This window comes from Hemitrygon akajei, chromosome 21 (genome assembly GCF_048418815.1).
Source record: "Hemitrygon akajei chromosome 21, sHemAka1.3, whole genome shotgun sequence".
In the NCBI taxonomy this organism is placed as follows: Eukaryota; Metazoa; Chordata; class Chondrichthyes; order Myliobatiformes; family Dasyatidae; genus Hemitrygon; species Hemitrygon akajei.
This window is the reverse complement of record NC_133144.1, coordinates 15,590,984-15,607,522: the sequence shown is the minus strand read 5'-3', so window position 1 is coordinate 15,607,522 and position 16,539 is coordinate 15,590,984. Positions and strand designations below refer to the sequence as shown.

General features: G+C 46.0%; 1 protein-coding gene across 1 annotated transcript in view; it reads left to right on the top strand.

The window, feature by feature from the left end:
• Positions 1–16,539, top strand: part of ca12 (carbonic anhydrase XII) — a 58,159-nt gene that overhangs the window by 20,130 nt on the left and 21,490 nt on the right. The window contains exons 3-4 of the mRNA XM_073024851.1: positions 11,393–11,572; positions 14,216–14,358. Coding sequence (XP_072880952.1) covers positions 11,393–11,572; positions 14,216–14,358 — 323 coding nt within the window. The remainder of the gene's footprint in view (positions 1–11,392; positions 11,573–14,215; positions 14,359–16,539) is intronic.

Here is a 16,539-nt window from a genome sequence, read left to right as displayed (position 1 = left end):
ACCTCCACTGGGAGACACCTTGCTCTCCATCCAGCCTGCTGGCAGTTGCTGACCAGTCCTGCGTACTTGGAGAGCTTCCTTTCAAAGGCCTCTTCCAAGCGATCTTCCCATGGGACTGTCAGCTCCAGAATCACCACCTGCTTGGTAGACTCAAACACATGGACAATGTCTGGTCGCAGGGTGGTGGCTGCGATATGGTTGGGGAACTTCAGCTGCTGCTCGACGTCCACCAACAGCTGCCAGTCCCTCGCAGAGGTCAGGATGCCTGCCGATTTTCTTTTGGTGGGTACTGGCTGCTCCCCAGCTCTGACAAAGGCAATGGTCTGCTTGGAGGGCCGAGACCGTTTTGCCCACTCCACTCCTGTGCTGAAGGTCTTCAGGACCTGATCATGCCTCCATCAGTACCGTCCCTCACCAAGTACCCTTGAGCAGCCGCTGAGGATGTGCTCCAGGGTTCCTTGCTTGGATCACAGTGGGCACGCAGATGACTCTGCTTTGCCCCACGTGTGTAAATTTCTTTTCTGTATGCTTTCAATCTTATTGATATCTTTCCTGTAGGTAGTTGACCAGAACTACAAAAAATACTCTAAAGAAGGCTTCAACAATGTCTTATACAACTTCAACATAACATCCCAACTCCTGTACTCATTACTTAGATCTATGAAGGCCAACGTGCCAAAAGATTTCTTAATGACCCTATTGACCTATGAAGCTACTTTCAAGGAATTATGCATCTGTATTCCCAGATCCCTCTGTTCTCTGGCACTCATCAGTGCCCTACCATTCACTGTGTAAGTCCTACTGTGGTTTGCCCACCCAAAGTGCCACGCCTCACACTTGTCTTCATTAAATTCCATCTGTCATTTTTTCAGCCCATTTTTCCAGCTGGACTAGATTCCACTGCAAGCTTTGATAACCTTCCGCACTGTCCACTACAAACCGAATTGTGGTGTTTTCTGCAAATTTGTTGATGCAGTTTACAACATTATCGTCCACGTCATTTACAAACAGCAATAGACCCAGTTCTGGTACCTGTGGCACACCACTAGTCTGTTCAGAGAAGCAACCATGTACTATCACATACTGGCTTCTCTGGTGAAGGCAATGTGAAATCCAATTTACCACCTCACCCGAACTGACTCTTCCTGAGCAGCCACCCATGCGGATCCTAGTCAAAGGCTTTGCTAAAGTCTACGTAGACAAAACCCACTGCTTTCCGTTCATCAATTTTCACGGTGACTTCCCCGAAAACTTCTGTAAGATTGGTTAGATACAACCTACCGTGCACAAAGCCATGTTGACTATCCCTAATCAGTCCTCGTCTATCCAAATACTCTATATATGTTCCCTTAGAACACCTTCCAATAACTTGCCCACTATTGATGTCAGGCTATGAATACCTGCGCTAGGGCCCCTGCGGTTTCTGTGCTAGCCTCACAGAAGGTCCAAGGGAACAGCTTTTCAGCATTTATCCACCCTAATTTGCATTACGATAGCAAGCACCTTCTCCTCTGTAATTCCTATACAGTCCTTGGTCTCACTGCTGTCTTGCCTCAGTTTTTTTACTCTGTGTCCATCTCTCAAGTAAATGCAGATGCAAAAAAGTCCATTTGAGGTCTCCCTCTTCTCTTTTAGCTCCAATTATAAATGACCACACCGATCTTCAAGAGAACCAGTTTGGTCCTCTGCTATCCTTTTGTTCTTATCTGTAGAAGCCCTTGGGATTCTACTTCACCTTGTCAATTAGAGCAACCTCATGCCTTCTTTTAGCCCTTCTGATTTCCCTCTTGCATTTATTATACGTCCTAAGCACCTCATTTGTTCCTTGCTGCCTGTGCCTGCTTTACATCTCCTTCTTCTCAACTAGGGCCTCACTCTCTCTCAAAAATGAAGATTTCCTATATCTGTTAGCCAGGCCTTTTATTCTGACAGGATAGTACAAACGATCGACTCTCAAAATTTCACTTTTGATGGCCTCCCACTTACCAAGCACACCTTTGGCAGAAAACAACCTGTCCCAATCTACACTTGATCCTTTCTGATGCCACCAAAATGGGCCTTTCTCCAAGTTAGAATCTCAACCTGAGAACCAGACCTATCATTTTCCATAACTACCTTGAAACTAGTGGAACTATTATCACTAGATCCAAATGTTTCCCTACACACACTCTGTAATCTGCCCTGTCTCATTCTCTGATAGGGCATCCAGTATAACACTCTCCAGCTGAGACCTCTATATATTGATTAAGGGCACTGTCCCGAACACATTTCACGAACTCTATTCCATCCAGCCATTTTACAATATCAATGTCCTAGTCAAAATAGGAAAAGCCACCTACTATCACAATATCATGTTTCTTACAACTGTCCACAATCTCTACAAATTTACTTTTCTAAATCACGCTATTGAGTGGTCCATGATATAATCCCATTAATGTGGTCATCCCTTTCTTCTTCCTACCCATTCTACCCACATAACCTCAGTAAACAAGCTCTCCAGTCTGTCCTGTCAGAGTAGTGCCGTGATATTTTCCCTGACCGGCAATGCTACCTCCCCATCTTTCATCCTTCCTGCTCTGTCATAGAACATAGATCAAATCAGCACAGGTACAGGCCCACAGGAATATCCAGCTAAAAAAACAAATCAAAAACACTAATCCTTCCTATGTACACAATATCCACATCCCTCCAACTTTCTTGCATTCATGTGCCTATATAAACATCTCTTAAAAGCCTCTAATGTTTTTGCCTTTCCCACCACACCAGGCAGTGCATTTCACGCATCCTCCACTCTCTGAGAAAAAAAACTTGCCCCTCACATCCCCTTTGAACCTACCCTCCCTCATCTTCAATGCATACCCTCTGGTATTAGACATTTCAACCCTTGGAAACAGGTACTCCTAGTCTAACTCTATCTATGCCTCTCATAATTTTATAAATCTCTATCAGATCTGCCCTCAGCCTCCGTTGCTCCAGTGAAAACAACCCAAGTTTATCCAGCCTCTCATGATAGCACATGCCCTCTAAACCAGGCAGCATATTGGTAAAGTTCTTCTGCCCCCTCTTCAAAGCCTCAACATCCTTCCTATAGTAAGGCAACCAGAACTCTATGCAACACTCCAGATGTGGCCTAACCAGAGTTCTATAAAGTTGCAACGTAATCTCTTGGCTTTAGAATTCAAGACTAATAAAAGCAAGCATTCCGTAAGCCTTCTTAACCACCTTATCAACCTGTGTAGCTGCTTTCAAGGTGCTATGTACTTGAATCCTAAGATCTCTCTGCTCAGCAACAGGATTAATGATCTTCCCCTTAACCGTGTACTGTCTCCTTCGGTTAAACTCCATCTGCCATTTCTCTGCCCATATCAACAACTGATCTATATTGTGCTGTATTCTTTGCCTGTCGTCTACACTATCCACAACTCCATCAATCTTAGTATCATCTGCAGACTTACTAACCCACCCATCTACATGTTCAGCCATTGTATTTATATACATAACAAACAGCAGAGATCCCAGTGCAGATCCCTGCGGAACACCACTAATTACAGACCTCCGACGCAAATAAGTCCTTTCAACCACTACCCTCTACGCACAAGCCAGTTCTGAATCCGAACAGCCAATTTGCCATGGGCCCCATGCATCCTAATATTAGCTTCCCATGAGGAATTTTGTCAAATGCCTTACTAAAATCCATGTAGGCAACATCTACTGTTCTACCTTCATCGATCCCTTTTACCACTTTGTCAAAAAACTCAGTCAAGTTGGTAAGACACAGCCTGCCATGCACAGCCTGCCTGGCTCTCCCTAATTAGACCAAAGGCTTCCATAAGCTCATACTGTATATGCTATGCTAGTGGTCACCAACCTTTTAAAGCCCAAGATCCCCTACCTCGGCCTTAGTGAAAGGCAAGATCGACCCCAGATCGATTAGTTACACGCATGCGCACCGGGGCAGAAAAGACAGGAAGTAAAACCCCACAACCATGAAGTAGAAATAATGTATAAACACCAGGGGTACCCACCCTTTTTTTGCACTGCAGACCGGTTTAATATTGACAATATGTTAAACACAACCGGAATACAACAATACTCAAAGCAGGTTTTTTTATGTCCAGTCTATTCCGCAATTTAGTTTTCGTGGCTCTCAGCACTTAGCTTCTGTCCCGCTTGGTCACATATTTTCTGCTGAAAGAGCTCAACGGGTTTGTCTTTAAGTGCAGGGTGCTTGGACTCAGGGTACTGAAGCCGTTTTGAGTGCTTCATTGCCTCATTGGACAGCCTCTGGGCCTGAGCTCCAGCCTCCCGCCGACCCACCGCCAGACACCTTGGACAGGTGCAGCTGTTCCCGTGCCGGGGCCGCAGCGGTCGCAGTCCGGAGAGAGCAACCGACCGAGTGAGGAGTGCGACAGGGTGTGCGCCCACCCCCCTTGTAGGATCTATTAGCCGACAAAAGTTTGGTTCGAGGGATGACTTTCAGTAGATCGCAGCGAGGTAGCTGCTCTGATACTTACGAATTAGGTATTATGCGAGTATTTTAGCACCGGGTTCCCCACGAACATTCGGTGTACTAAACAGGTTCAGAGGCGGTGCCCACCTGTCCGTGCACCAGGCCAGTAGCAACGGCACTTCCCACTGGCGGTGCGAGGTGGCCAGTTACCCGAGGCCAACCAGCGATCCCTGGCGCGAGGGTATCACTGCATTTAGGCGACTGATGACCTCGCGTGTATTCAAGTTCAACAGTGGGCGTGACAGGGAATGAGGAAAGGTGCAGCTGACTCATATTGTTTCCAGCGTGTGGCAGGGGAGCTACATGTATGCGCACTGGGCAGAAAGAACAGAACTAAAACCCCGCAACCCGGAAACAATCTCTCAACAGTATTTGTGTGTTTACTTTTCATTTTTTTTCGGGATCTACTGGGAAAGTCTCAAAGATCGACCAGTCGATTGCGATCGACGGGTTGGCGACCACTATCCTATACTAAGATTTTTCTCCAGAAATTTTCCTACAACTGATGTAAGATTGACTGGTCTGTATTTTCCACTTGCTGCCTCCTACAAATCAGCCAATGCTCTACCCATGTTAGTAACTTTCCTGTAATACCATGGGCTCTTAACTTGGTAAGCAGCCTCATGTGTGGCATCTTGTCAAAGGCCTTCTGAGACCAAATATACAACTTCCACTACATCTCCTCTATCTATCCTACCTGTAATCTACTCCAAAAATTTCAACAGGTTTGTCAGGCAGGATTTTCACTGAAGGAAACCATGCTGACTTTGTACTATCTTGTCCTGTGTCACCTCATCCTTAACAACTGACTCCAACATCTTCCCAACCACTGAGGTCAGGCTAACTGGTCTATAATTTCCTTTTTGCTGCCTTCCTCCTTTCTTAAAGAGTGGAGTGACATTTGCAATTTTCCGGCACCATGCCAGAGGCCGATGATTTCTGAAAGATCATTTCTAAAGCCACCACAATCTCTAATGCTACCTCTTTCAGAACCCTAGGATGCAGTTCATCTGGTCTGGGTGACTTCTGTACCTTTAGGTCTTTCAGCTTTTTGAGCATCTTCTCTCTTGTAATAGTAACTGCACCCACTTCTCTTCCTTCACACCACACACTACAACATCAGGCTGACTGCTAGTATCTTCCACAGTGAAGACTGACACAAAATACTCATTTAGTTCAACAGCCATCTCTTTGTCTCCCCATTATTATTTCTCCTGCCTCATTTTCTAGGGGTCCTATGTCCACTTTCATTTCTCTTTTATTTTTAACATACTTGAAAAAACTTCTGCTATCCATTTTGCTAGTTTGCTTTCATATTTCATCTTTTCCCTTCTAATGATTTTTTTAGTTGCTCTCTGTAGGTTTTTAAGAACTTCCCAATCGTCTATCTTCCCGATAATGTTTGCTTTGTTGTACACCTTTTCTTTTGTTTTTACATTAGTTTTGACTTCCCTTGTCAGCCACGGTTGTACTATTTTACCATTTGAGTATTTCTTCATTTTTGCAATTCACATGTCGTGCACCTTCCTCATTTCCCCCAGAAACTCACGCCATTGCTGCTCTGCTGACATTCCTGCCAGCTGCTCCTTCCAATTTACTTTGGCCAACTGCTCTCTCATACCACTGTAATTTCCTTTACTCCACTGAAATTCTGCTACGTCAGACTTTACTTTCTACCTATCAAATTTCAAATTGAACTCAATCATATTGTGATCACTGGTTCCTAAGGGTTCTTTTACCTTAAGCTCCCTAATTGTGTTATGGTTTATTGTTGTCACATGTGCTGGGATTCAGTGAAAAGTTTGTCTTGCATATTGTTCATACAGATTAAATCATTACACAAGGCATCAAGCTAGAACAAGGTAAAACAATGTAGAATAAAGTGTAAAGGTTACAGAGAAAGTGCAGTGCAGGTAGACGCAAAGTGCAAGGTCATAACGAGGTAGATTGTGAGGGCAAGAGTCGATATTATTGTACAAGAGTCTGATAACAGTGGGGTAGAATCGGTCCTTGAGCCTGGTGGTATGTGCTTTCAGGCTTTTGTATCCTTGGAGCAGAGGAGACAGAGGGGACCTTTTAGAGTTGTATGAAATCATAAGGGATGCAGATATGATGAACACATGGTCTTTTTCCCAGGTAAAGGGAATCAAAATTAGAGGGCATAGGTTGGAAGTGGGAGGTCGATGATTTCTAAGGGACCTTGGAACATGGAACATAAGTACATGGAACTAGATGCCAGAGGAATGGTCGAGGCAGGTACAATAGCAACACCTAAAAGACATTTCAGAAGGTACAGGAAAGACGTCGAGAAGTTATAGAAAAGTTAGAGAGAGATGTGGGTGAAACATGGGCTTGCTGAGGAAGCCATCTGTTTGGTAAAGATGATTTAGCTGGAGGTCCTGTTTCTGTTCTATATTACACAATGGCTCCAACATTACTAATGAGTTACGATGTCCTTCACTGCCTCTTCACATCCTATCTGGATTCCTGGCCACTCTCATTGCTGTTTGTCATATCCTGATGCTGAAAGTGAAGCAACGGTAAAGCAAACCACAAGTACAATCTGATCACACCAGGCATCACGTTATGGCCACTGATGGTAGAGCTGCTGCCTCTCAGTGCCAGATCCCCGTGTTCACTCCTGACCTTGGCCGCTGTCAGTGGGGTGTTTGACTGATCTCCCTGGGACCCTGTGGGTTTTTTCACAACCCCCAGGGTTGTGGGTTAGGGTTAGGGTTAGGGTTAGGGTTAGGGTTAGGGTTTTTTCCCCCAGAGTGCTCTGCTTTCACAGTACTGTGCAAAAGCCTTAGCACATATACTAGGTGCTTAAGACTTTTGCACAGTACTGTATTTATCAACGTGGAGCGGAGAATGAGTTTGTAACTCAGGCAGGAGCATAGGATGTTGGGAATGGTGAGGACAGAACATGCAGGAGGGGTGTGGGACAGATGGCAGAGGAGTGCCGGGGTGGGTGGTGAGTGGAACAGGTGCAGAGACATCCAGCCCTGAAGCCCCAGGCAAGATCATTTGATTCCAAACAATTGGTTTACTGATCATTACAGAATGTCTCTCTGGTGCTTCCTGCTCCCTCCCCTCTCCCTGCCCCTTTTCCCAACCCATGATTCCCCTCTCCCTGCCCCCTTCCCACTCTTGAGTCCACAATAGGGACCCATATCAGAGTCAGGTTTCTCATCACTCACTTATGTCATGAAGCCCGTATTTTTCTTTGTGGCAGCAGTACAGTGCAATACGTAACATTGCAAAAGTCTTGGGCTCCCTATCTATATACACCGTATGTGCCTAAGACTTTTGCACAGTACTGTACGTCCCAAGGAAATGGGATAATGGGTTAATTGGCCATTATAAATTGACCCTAATGTGCAGATAAGAATGAAAAAATGTAGAATTCATATAAATTGGTGTGGGCTTGGTTTCCATGTTGTATCTCTCTATGAGTTTGCTGGGACTAAAATCTTACCCAGTGACGTGTAACTGACAAGCTCGAAGTTGTGTGGGTTGTGGAAGAAACTTATTTGGAATTCCTTAGGCTCGGTCTACCTCACGGTGACTGTTGCTCTTTATTTGTCTACCTGCAGTGCACTTCCTCTGCAGCTGATTTTGGATTCTGCCTTCTGTTTTCTTTTTGCTCTCTCAATGCACAGAAGGTGTGCAAACGAAGATATTTTCTCTATATCTTGATACATGTGACAACAAAAAATCAAAGCCGAAGCCAACGTGTGGGTTTCTGGACTGGTCAGGTTGGCCCTCCCCACCGCTGCCCTCTGTTTCAGGTTCCATTATTGCAGACATTTGTAAGTCAGAAACGACTTGATACGGTAAATTGGTTATTACTATCACATGCACCGAGGGGCAGTGAAGAACTTTGTTTGGCATGCTGTACGTGTGGATCATTTTATTTCAACAGTGCGGAGCAAGGAAACGGTAACACATATATGTCAAACTCAAGGCCCGCGGGCCAAATCCGGCCCGCGGTGGAATTATCTTTGGCCTGCGAGATAATATCTCATTACTATTAAAGCTGGCCCCGGTAATCGAAGCGCCTATGGCGTATGATATGGCTAATGCTGAGTTTATTCAGGTACCAGGTTTTCAGGGTTTTTAGTGTTTATTCGGCAGTCTTCTTCATAAGAAACGGAATTTGTAAAGTGAAACACTTTGTAGTTATAGCAGAGACTGAGACACATGAGAGCAGGCTGAAAAAACGGAGGCAACGAAAGCTGCGTTCGCACGCGTCCGACTGATCCGGCCCGCATGAAGCTGCATTTTGCTCAATCCGGCCCGTGACCTAAAATGAGTTTGACACCCCTGCGAATGCAGAATCAAGTGCTGCAGTGACAGAGAAGCTGCAGACAGTAAGATGCAAAGCCCACCATCCAGGCCTTGCCCTCTGCTCACCAACTCCTTGGGTCCCACACCACCAGTTTCAAGAACAGTTATTACCCTACGACCATCTGACTTCTGAACCAGAGTTGATAACTTAATTCACCACTGCTCTGAATTGATTCTATGATCTACATGTAAGGGGTTTCTTCTTTTATGTTACTGCTAAGGCTACTAAAATGGCTTCTTTGTTATGTTAAAAGTAAAACTGCTTCTTTGTTATGCTAACTGGTGAGAGTGCTTTCTCTCACAGCTTGTTTGGGTTATAGTTACTGATAACGAGAATTTGTTAACCAATTGGGATAGCCGTTATTCTTCCTTGTGGGTCTGTAAGCTAGTGTTGCGCGGACTTTTGGGGAATCGGCACGAGGGGGTTAGAGGGAGAAGACGCGATGTTGTAAGCTGGGCAACGGAACGGACCCCGAGCGGGGGTCCGAGGCCCAGGGTTTTTGGCAAGGAGAGGAGATGAGGACAGATTCATCTGGAGCATCTGGTCGACCACCGTGGTTGGTCCCAGGCGGCGAGTCAAGGAGGTCGGAGGGGGTCGAATGGTGGCCAGAAGACTTCGTTAACTGAGCTCCAACGATTGTGCACAAAGTGGTTGGACTTTGATAAGTTTGGCACCTTTTACTTTTCCTTTTATATTGTATCTCTATTAAGTACATAGTTCCAGTAAGATCTATAAAGTGTAATCATTTAATTGCATATGGTGTACTGTCTGTTATTTGATGGGGTGGGGACATCACACAGCATCCACACAGGCTGATTACCCAGTTTGGCTGCTCCCCCTAGACGGGAACGAGCTGAGTGAGCCTGAGGCTTACTGGGGGGCTACATACAGACTCGCTTTCAAGGACTCTTTACGTCTCACGTTATCAGTGTTATGTTTATTGCTGAGTTTATTTGGCCCTTTGGCTCACAACGGTGTGCCTACGTTTTAACCTACCCTGAGATCAACCTAACCCTCCCCCTCCACACAGCTCTCCAGTTTTCTTTTATCCGTCTGCCTAAGAATCTCTTAAATGTCTGTAAAGTATCTGCCTGCACTTTCCTCAGTGCATTCCACGCAGCCACCACTCTCTGTGTAAAACATCTACCTCAGATACCCCCCCCCCCCCCATCACCTCTAAATTATGTCAGTGCATGTTAGACATTCTGCCCTGGGGAATGGGTGTCATCCTGAACATCCTCTACATAGCACCATCCAGAGACAGAAAAGCAGTTTCAGCGACAGGTTGCTATCGATGCAATGCTCCTCAGACAGGATGAAGAGATCATTACTCCCCAATGCCATCAGGCTTTACAATTCAACCGCCAGGAGTAAGATATGTTAAAGTGCCGGGGTTAGGACTCAATGTATTTAAGTAAACTACTTAAGAACTTTTTAAAAGCTATTATTAATGCTTTTTGAGAGGGTGATTTTAGATGCATATCATATTTTTACTGAGTTAAGTATTGTATGTAATTAGTTTTGCTACAATAAGTGTATGGGACATTGGAAAAAGTGTTGAATTTCCCCATGGGGATGAATAAAGTATCTATCTATCTATCTATCTATTCTATCCAGAACTCATCATCTTGTACATCATTATCAAATCACCTCTTATCCTCCTTCGTTTCAAAGAAAAGCCCTAGCTAGCTCAACCTATCCAGGCAGCATCCTGGTAAATATATAGTTTGTTTTAGTAAAATAAGATTGCATTTAGCTTTTCATTTAAATGCCAGCACGAAAATGAATACATTTGAAATAAATTTACTTTGAAATTGAGGTGAAGAAAAACGACTTTCAAGATTAGACTTCAATGCCTTTCTTTATTCAGCATGATATCGTGGAGAGCCTGCAGGAATGTGTAAGTTACACAAGCAGATATACGTAATCGGGAACAGGCGAGTATATCTGTAGCACAAGATATTGTTGGTCATAGAACAGGCAAGTGACTAAACCCTGTGCATGTGTAGGTTCCTCTTTGGACATCTGCATCTAGTGTTGCATCCTGGTTATGAAAAACTGTCTGCAGGTCTAAACTTGGGACACTGGGCTACTAAAGTTCATTGGGTTACAAAAGTCAAATAGAAAAATGGAAGTTAGCTACCTAGTTCATTAACCCTTTTGCTGACCCCTCTTCCACACAAGGTTAAAGGTCCACCTTATTGTAGAGGACACCTGGTCAAGAGTTTTATAGAAAGAGCAACTACTAAAGTGGAGAGAGCAAACTAGTTGTGACAGAACATGTGTTCATACATTGGAATTTTGAATTTAATAATATTATGGGAGCTTGTTTATAGGCAGGAGTGTCCATAGGTAAGTCGTTAATAACTTGGGGACAACTGGTGTACGTACCAGTAATCAATTAGTGAAACTCTCTTAATGCTGATCGCTGAAACCATGTGTGATATTCAGCATCATCAGTCTGCTGCTCTGTGAGACTTTGTGGAGTGTGTGGAAGACACTTGTACTATTAAAATTGGTTTCTTTCCCAGGACCGGAAGGAGAGGATCACTGGGCTGTGAGCTATCCGCATTGTGGAAAATTCCAGCAGTCCCCCATAGACTTTCACACGGGAATCTACACCTACAACCCAGCCCTGGAGCCCATTCAGTTAATGGGCTACAACCTGTCAGCAACACAGAAACTGTCATTAACCAACGATGGCCACGCTGGTAAGGACAAGGGAGTGTTTCCACGAGGATGCGGGAAGTGTACAGAACTGTCCAAAAGTCTTTTTAATTTTATATATATTATAAAATCTGTGGAGTGAAAGGTCAGTGCTTTGGGGTGAAACCCTGCATCAGGACTGAGAGCAGAGGGAGAGGAGAGCCAGTGTGAGGGGGAGAGGAGGAGGGGGTGATCAGTAGACCTAGGTGGAGTGAGTGAAGGATGATGGGTGGGTGGAGCCATTTAGAGGAGAAGAGGGTGGGAGTAGAGAGAGAAGCGGGAGTGGGGGAGGTTGACACGTGGAGACACAAGAGATGGAAGTGTTGGGGCCTAATTACATAAGAGTGAGCTGATGGGCTGGAATCAGACGATGGAGGGAACCTGAAATGCTGCAGACAAAGTATTTGGGTGATAGGTGAAGGAGCCGGATGGGTTTGGAGGATAAAACTGTGTGGTGTGGGTCTGGAGAGGGTACAGGAATAGAGAGGGTCAGAAGGAGAACAAGGAGGAGAACACAGGGTAAGTACATGGGGTCTCAACTCAAAACATTGACCATTCCTCTGCCCCCTTCCACAGATGCTCCCTCATCCACTTAGCTCCTCCAGTTTATTTTGAGCTCCAGATTCCAGCCCCTGTAGTCTCTTGTGTCAGCACCTCCCAAACCCACAGCCCCTGCTACCAAGGGCAGTGGGCACAAGGGAATACCACCAGGGGCAGGTTCCCCTCTGAGCCTCACACATTCCTGACTGGAAATGTATCTCTTAGACTGTCATTGCCAATGAAAGAAATTGATTGTATAGGAAGAAGTCAGTGTTAACACTGAGATGTGATTTCTTGATCCTCAGTTGCCTCCACCATAAATGGCAGAGTCTTCAAATGCCTCCGTTCTATTTCCCAAACATCTCTGACCCAGGGCAGGGATGGGGCTTCCTTGTCCTCATCCTTCACCCCACCTGCCTCCACTTTCAATGGATTATCCTCTATAACTTTGATCATCAGCAAGGGATTCCACCACACCTTCCCCTCCACTCCCCCTCCCCCGCTTCAGCTTTCCAAAGTGACCATTTTCCTGGTCTGCACTCCCACCTTCACCAATACCCGTTTCCCTTCTCACGGCCACTTCTGATGTGCTGTTCTTCATCCTCTTCCCTCCTACTATCCGGAGACCCCCACCCTACTATCCAGAGACTCTCTTCCCTCCTACTATCCGGAGACCCCCACCCTACTATCCAGAGACTCTCTTCCCTCCTATTATCCAGAGACTCTCTTCCCTTCTACCATCCAGAGACTCTCTTCCCTCCTACTATCCAGAGACCCACACCCTATTATCCAGAGACTCTCTTCCCTCCTACTATCCAGAGACCCACACCCTATTATCCAGAGACTCTCTTCCCTCCTACTATCCGGAGACTCTCTTCCCTCCTACTATCCAGAGACTCTCTTCCCTCCTACTATCCGGAGACTCTCTTCCCTCCTACTATCCAGAGACTCTCTTCCTTCCTACTACCTGGAGACCCACACCCTATTATCCAGAGACTCTCTTCCCTTCTACTATCCAGAGACCCACACCCTATTATCCAGAGACTCTCTTCCCTTCTACTATCCAGAGACCCACACCCTATTATCCAGAGACTCTCTTCCCTCCTACTATCCGGAGACCCCGACTCTCCTTCCAGCGGAAATGTTGATTGCTTCCTTGTGTCCAGTGAACTGTGTGGTCTCCTGCACCCCAGAGAGAGCCAGCGAGGATGGGGGTGGGTACCTGCTTCGTGGAGCAGCTCTGGGCCACCCACGAGGGTGATTCTGGGCTTCCAGATGCTTGTCCCTGCGGCTCATCTCACCCTCCACCTAAACTCTTCCCAATATCAGCTTGCAAAGCCGCACCTCATCCCCTGACTGGCTTCCAAACTCCATATTCAGTTTTGAAATCTCAACTATTTAACAACTCCATTCTTGCACCTAATATTTCAAGCAACTGAAGATAATTATATGTGTTTTCTTTTTTGCCAGTGATTAAATTGAAACCAGTGATGATAAAAAAACAGCACATGTAACAACAGGTTTAAAGACCAGTGGGGGTGAGAAGAAAGGGAGATGTGATGGGGTTTGGCGAAGAGGGTGGGAGCAGTGAGGAGGGATGGATTGAACATGAGCCCCACCCACCCCCCCACAGTGCCTCTCCCCAACCTGGTCAATGGCTGGTGACCAGCCTCCTGAGACTGATGTCTGGTCCCATCTCTTCTCTTCCAGGTGCCCATCAGATGACCAAAAGTCCATGAACAGAATTAGGCCATTTGGCCCATGGAGTCTGCCGCCCCCTTTACTTATGCTTGATTGTTTTCAGTCCCATTCTCCCACCTTCTCCCCACAACCCTTAATCCAATTACCAATCGAGGACCTATCAGTTTCTGTCATCAATTCATGCACAACCTTCTGTGGTCATAAGTGCCACAGATTCACCATCCTCTGCCTGAAGAAATTCCCCCAGAGTTCTCAAGTCTCGTTATTCTGAGGCTGATCCTAGACTCTCCTACTGATGGAAGTATTATTCCTTGGGTGAAGAAGGGTTTTGTTGCTTGAGCGATCTCCGGGCATTTGAACCTGAAGCCTGTTTGGAAGGTCTCAGGACGTAATTGTGTTTGTTGCAGTGAAAGTCACCCTGCCTCCAACCATGCACATAATCAGCATGTCGCATCGCTACACCGCAGTGCAGCTCCACCTGCACTGGGGCAGTGAGACGGAGCCTGTGGGGTCCGAGCACACCATCAGCGGGAGGCATTATCCATCCGAGGTAAGGTTAACTGTACCGAGGCGGTGCTCGCAAATGGTCCAAATTCCTCCTTACGTCATGAGGCTCTCGAATGGACCTCCTGTACGTTAAAAGTGAACTCTCGACTTCATAATCTATCTCGTCATGGTCCCTGCACCTTATGGTCTGCCCTGCGCCGTGCTTTCTCTGAAACATAATACCTTATTCTGCTCCTGTTGCTGCTTTTTGCTTGCACTACCTTGACGTACGTGATTTGAAATATCTGTATGGATGGCATCCAAAACTGTTTTTTGCTGTATCTCAGTATGTGACAGTAATAAACCAATTCCAAGTGTTTTATGATCTGTGAAGTACTTTTGAAGTGTAGTCACATTTTGTTTTAATGTAGGTAATTACCAGTCAGTATAGATCATATGACATAGGAGCAGAATTAGGCCATTCAGCCCATCGAGTCTGCTCTGCCATTCCATCATGGCTGATCTATTATCCCCCCTCAAGCCCTTTTCCTGCCTTCTCCCCATAACCTTTGATGCTCTGACTAATCAAGAACCCGTCACATCCGCTTTAAATATACCCAGTGACTTGTCCTCCACAGTTGTCTGTACACAGAGTGAGGATGGATCGTGATTGACTCAAAGGAGTGGGTTTGCACAGGTATCCACTCATGATTGGCTGTGTGCATGTAAGCCATTCAGACTTCTGGATAAAGGCATTGCAGAATTTGTAGAGGACGACAATTGGCTGAGTGATTGGGAATGAGGAGGATAGAGTTAAACTGAAAGACGGCAGAGATGATTGAGTCAGTTGGGCAAAAAAGTGGGAAATAGGTTTGACTATGGAGAAGTGTAAGGCAATGTGTTTAGGGTGGTGCAACATGGCAAGTGGGAGGATATTGGGTGGTGTGGTGGAACAGGGGGAGCTTGGAGGGTCCATCTACAGATCCTTACCGATAGAGGGACAGGTCAGTAAGGTGGCTGACAAGGCAGAAAGGAATGGTTTTCTTTACTGGCTGAGATCTGGGAGGTTAACTGTACACCACCAGTGAAATTACAGTACGAGCTCTCTGTACAGCTGAGGTCATCTCGCTCCAGGCAAGATTGTGATTGCACTGGAGAGGGTGCAGGGATGCTGCCAGCACTGGAAATCTGTGGCTGTGAAGAAAGCTTGCAGAGGCTGGTGAAGTTTTGTTTGGAATAGAGGAGACGTATGAGGGGCATAGAACTGGGGACCCCGGCCGGAATGAAAAGATCTCGCTGGGACTCATTCTCCCCATTGCCTGATGACTTGTGCTTTGGGTATGAGAGGTGTTGATTCACCATTGCGACACTTCCTGCGCTAGTCCTGTGAGTGAGTCACCCTGGGCTTTGCTGGAGGGATAAGCTTGACGGGTTTGTCACTGCCTGAACCAGTTGAACTGCACAAAGAATGATTTAGATCAGGATCAGACCAGTTTTACCACCTTCTCTGGGGAGGATTTCCCAAAACTCTTCCACTTCTCCCCTGCCTGACGTGCAGCAAATGGGTTAGGCTTCTCTGATCCGACCTAAGCAGCAGAAGGTAACAAGGTGCAGGGGGAGCACCACCACCACCTGCAGGTTCCCCCCAAGGTCACAGAACTGGAGAAATAAGTATCGCCATTCCTGGTCTGTCACTGGGCCTTCATCCCGGAACTCTCCCCCTAAGACCTTCACCAGATGGACTGCTGCGGTTCAAGGGCAGTTTGAGATGGGCGAGAAATGAATACGTTAAAAAGAGTCAGCTCTACTGAAAGAAGGTTGCACTGAGCTAGTGATGGTCATGCGAGCAGATGTTATCAAGGCACTGGGCAGCGCTCCGGCACAGCTGCAGACGTAGCACGTGCAGACGAACCTTTTCTTCTGCTGATTCTAATTCACTTAGCTTCGACTGTTAAAAATTAACAGTCTGTTTTGCTGTTGGGAATCCATCTGTTTATAATGTCCAAGGAAGGAATTGACAGTAGATAGTTCAGATGGAAGGATAGGAGGTTTTAGTGCCGACCCAGCAGAAAGTACCAGAGAGATGGGACCTCCCACGGTAGCAACGAGAAGAGGGCATGTCCTGGATGGTGGGTGCTGCTTTCTTGAAACACCGCCTTCTGAAAATGTCCCCAAGTCTGTCTGTCTCAGGTCCTGAAGTAATAAAGGGACCCAATGTCAGCAACTATGGGAGAGGGGAAACTAT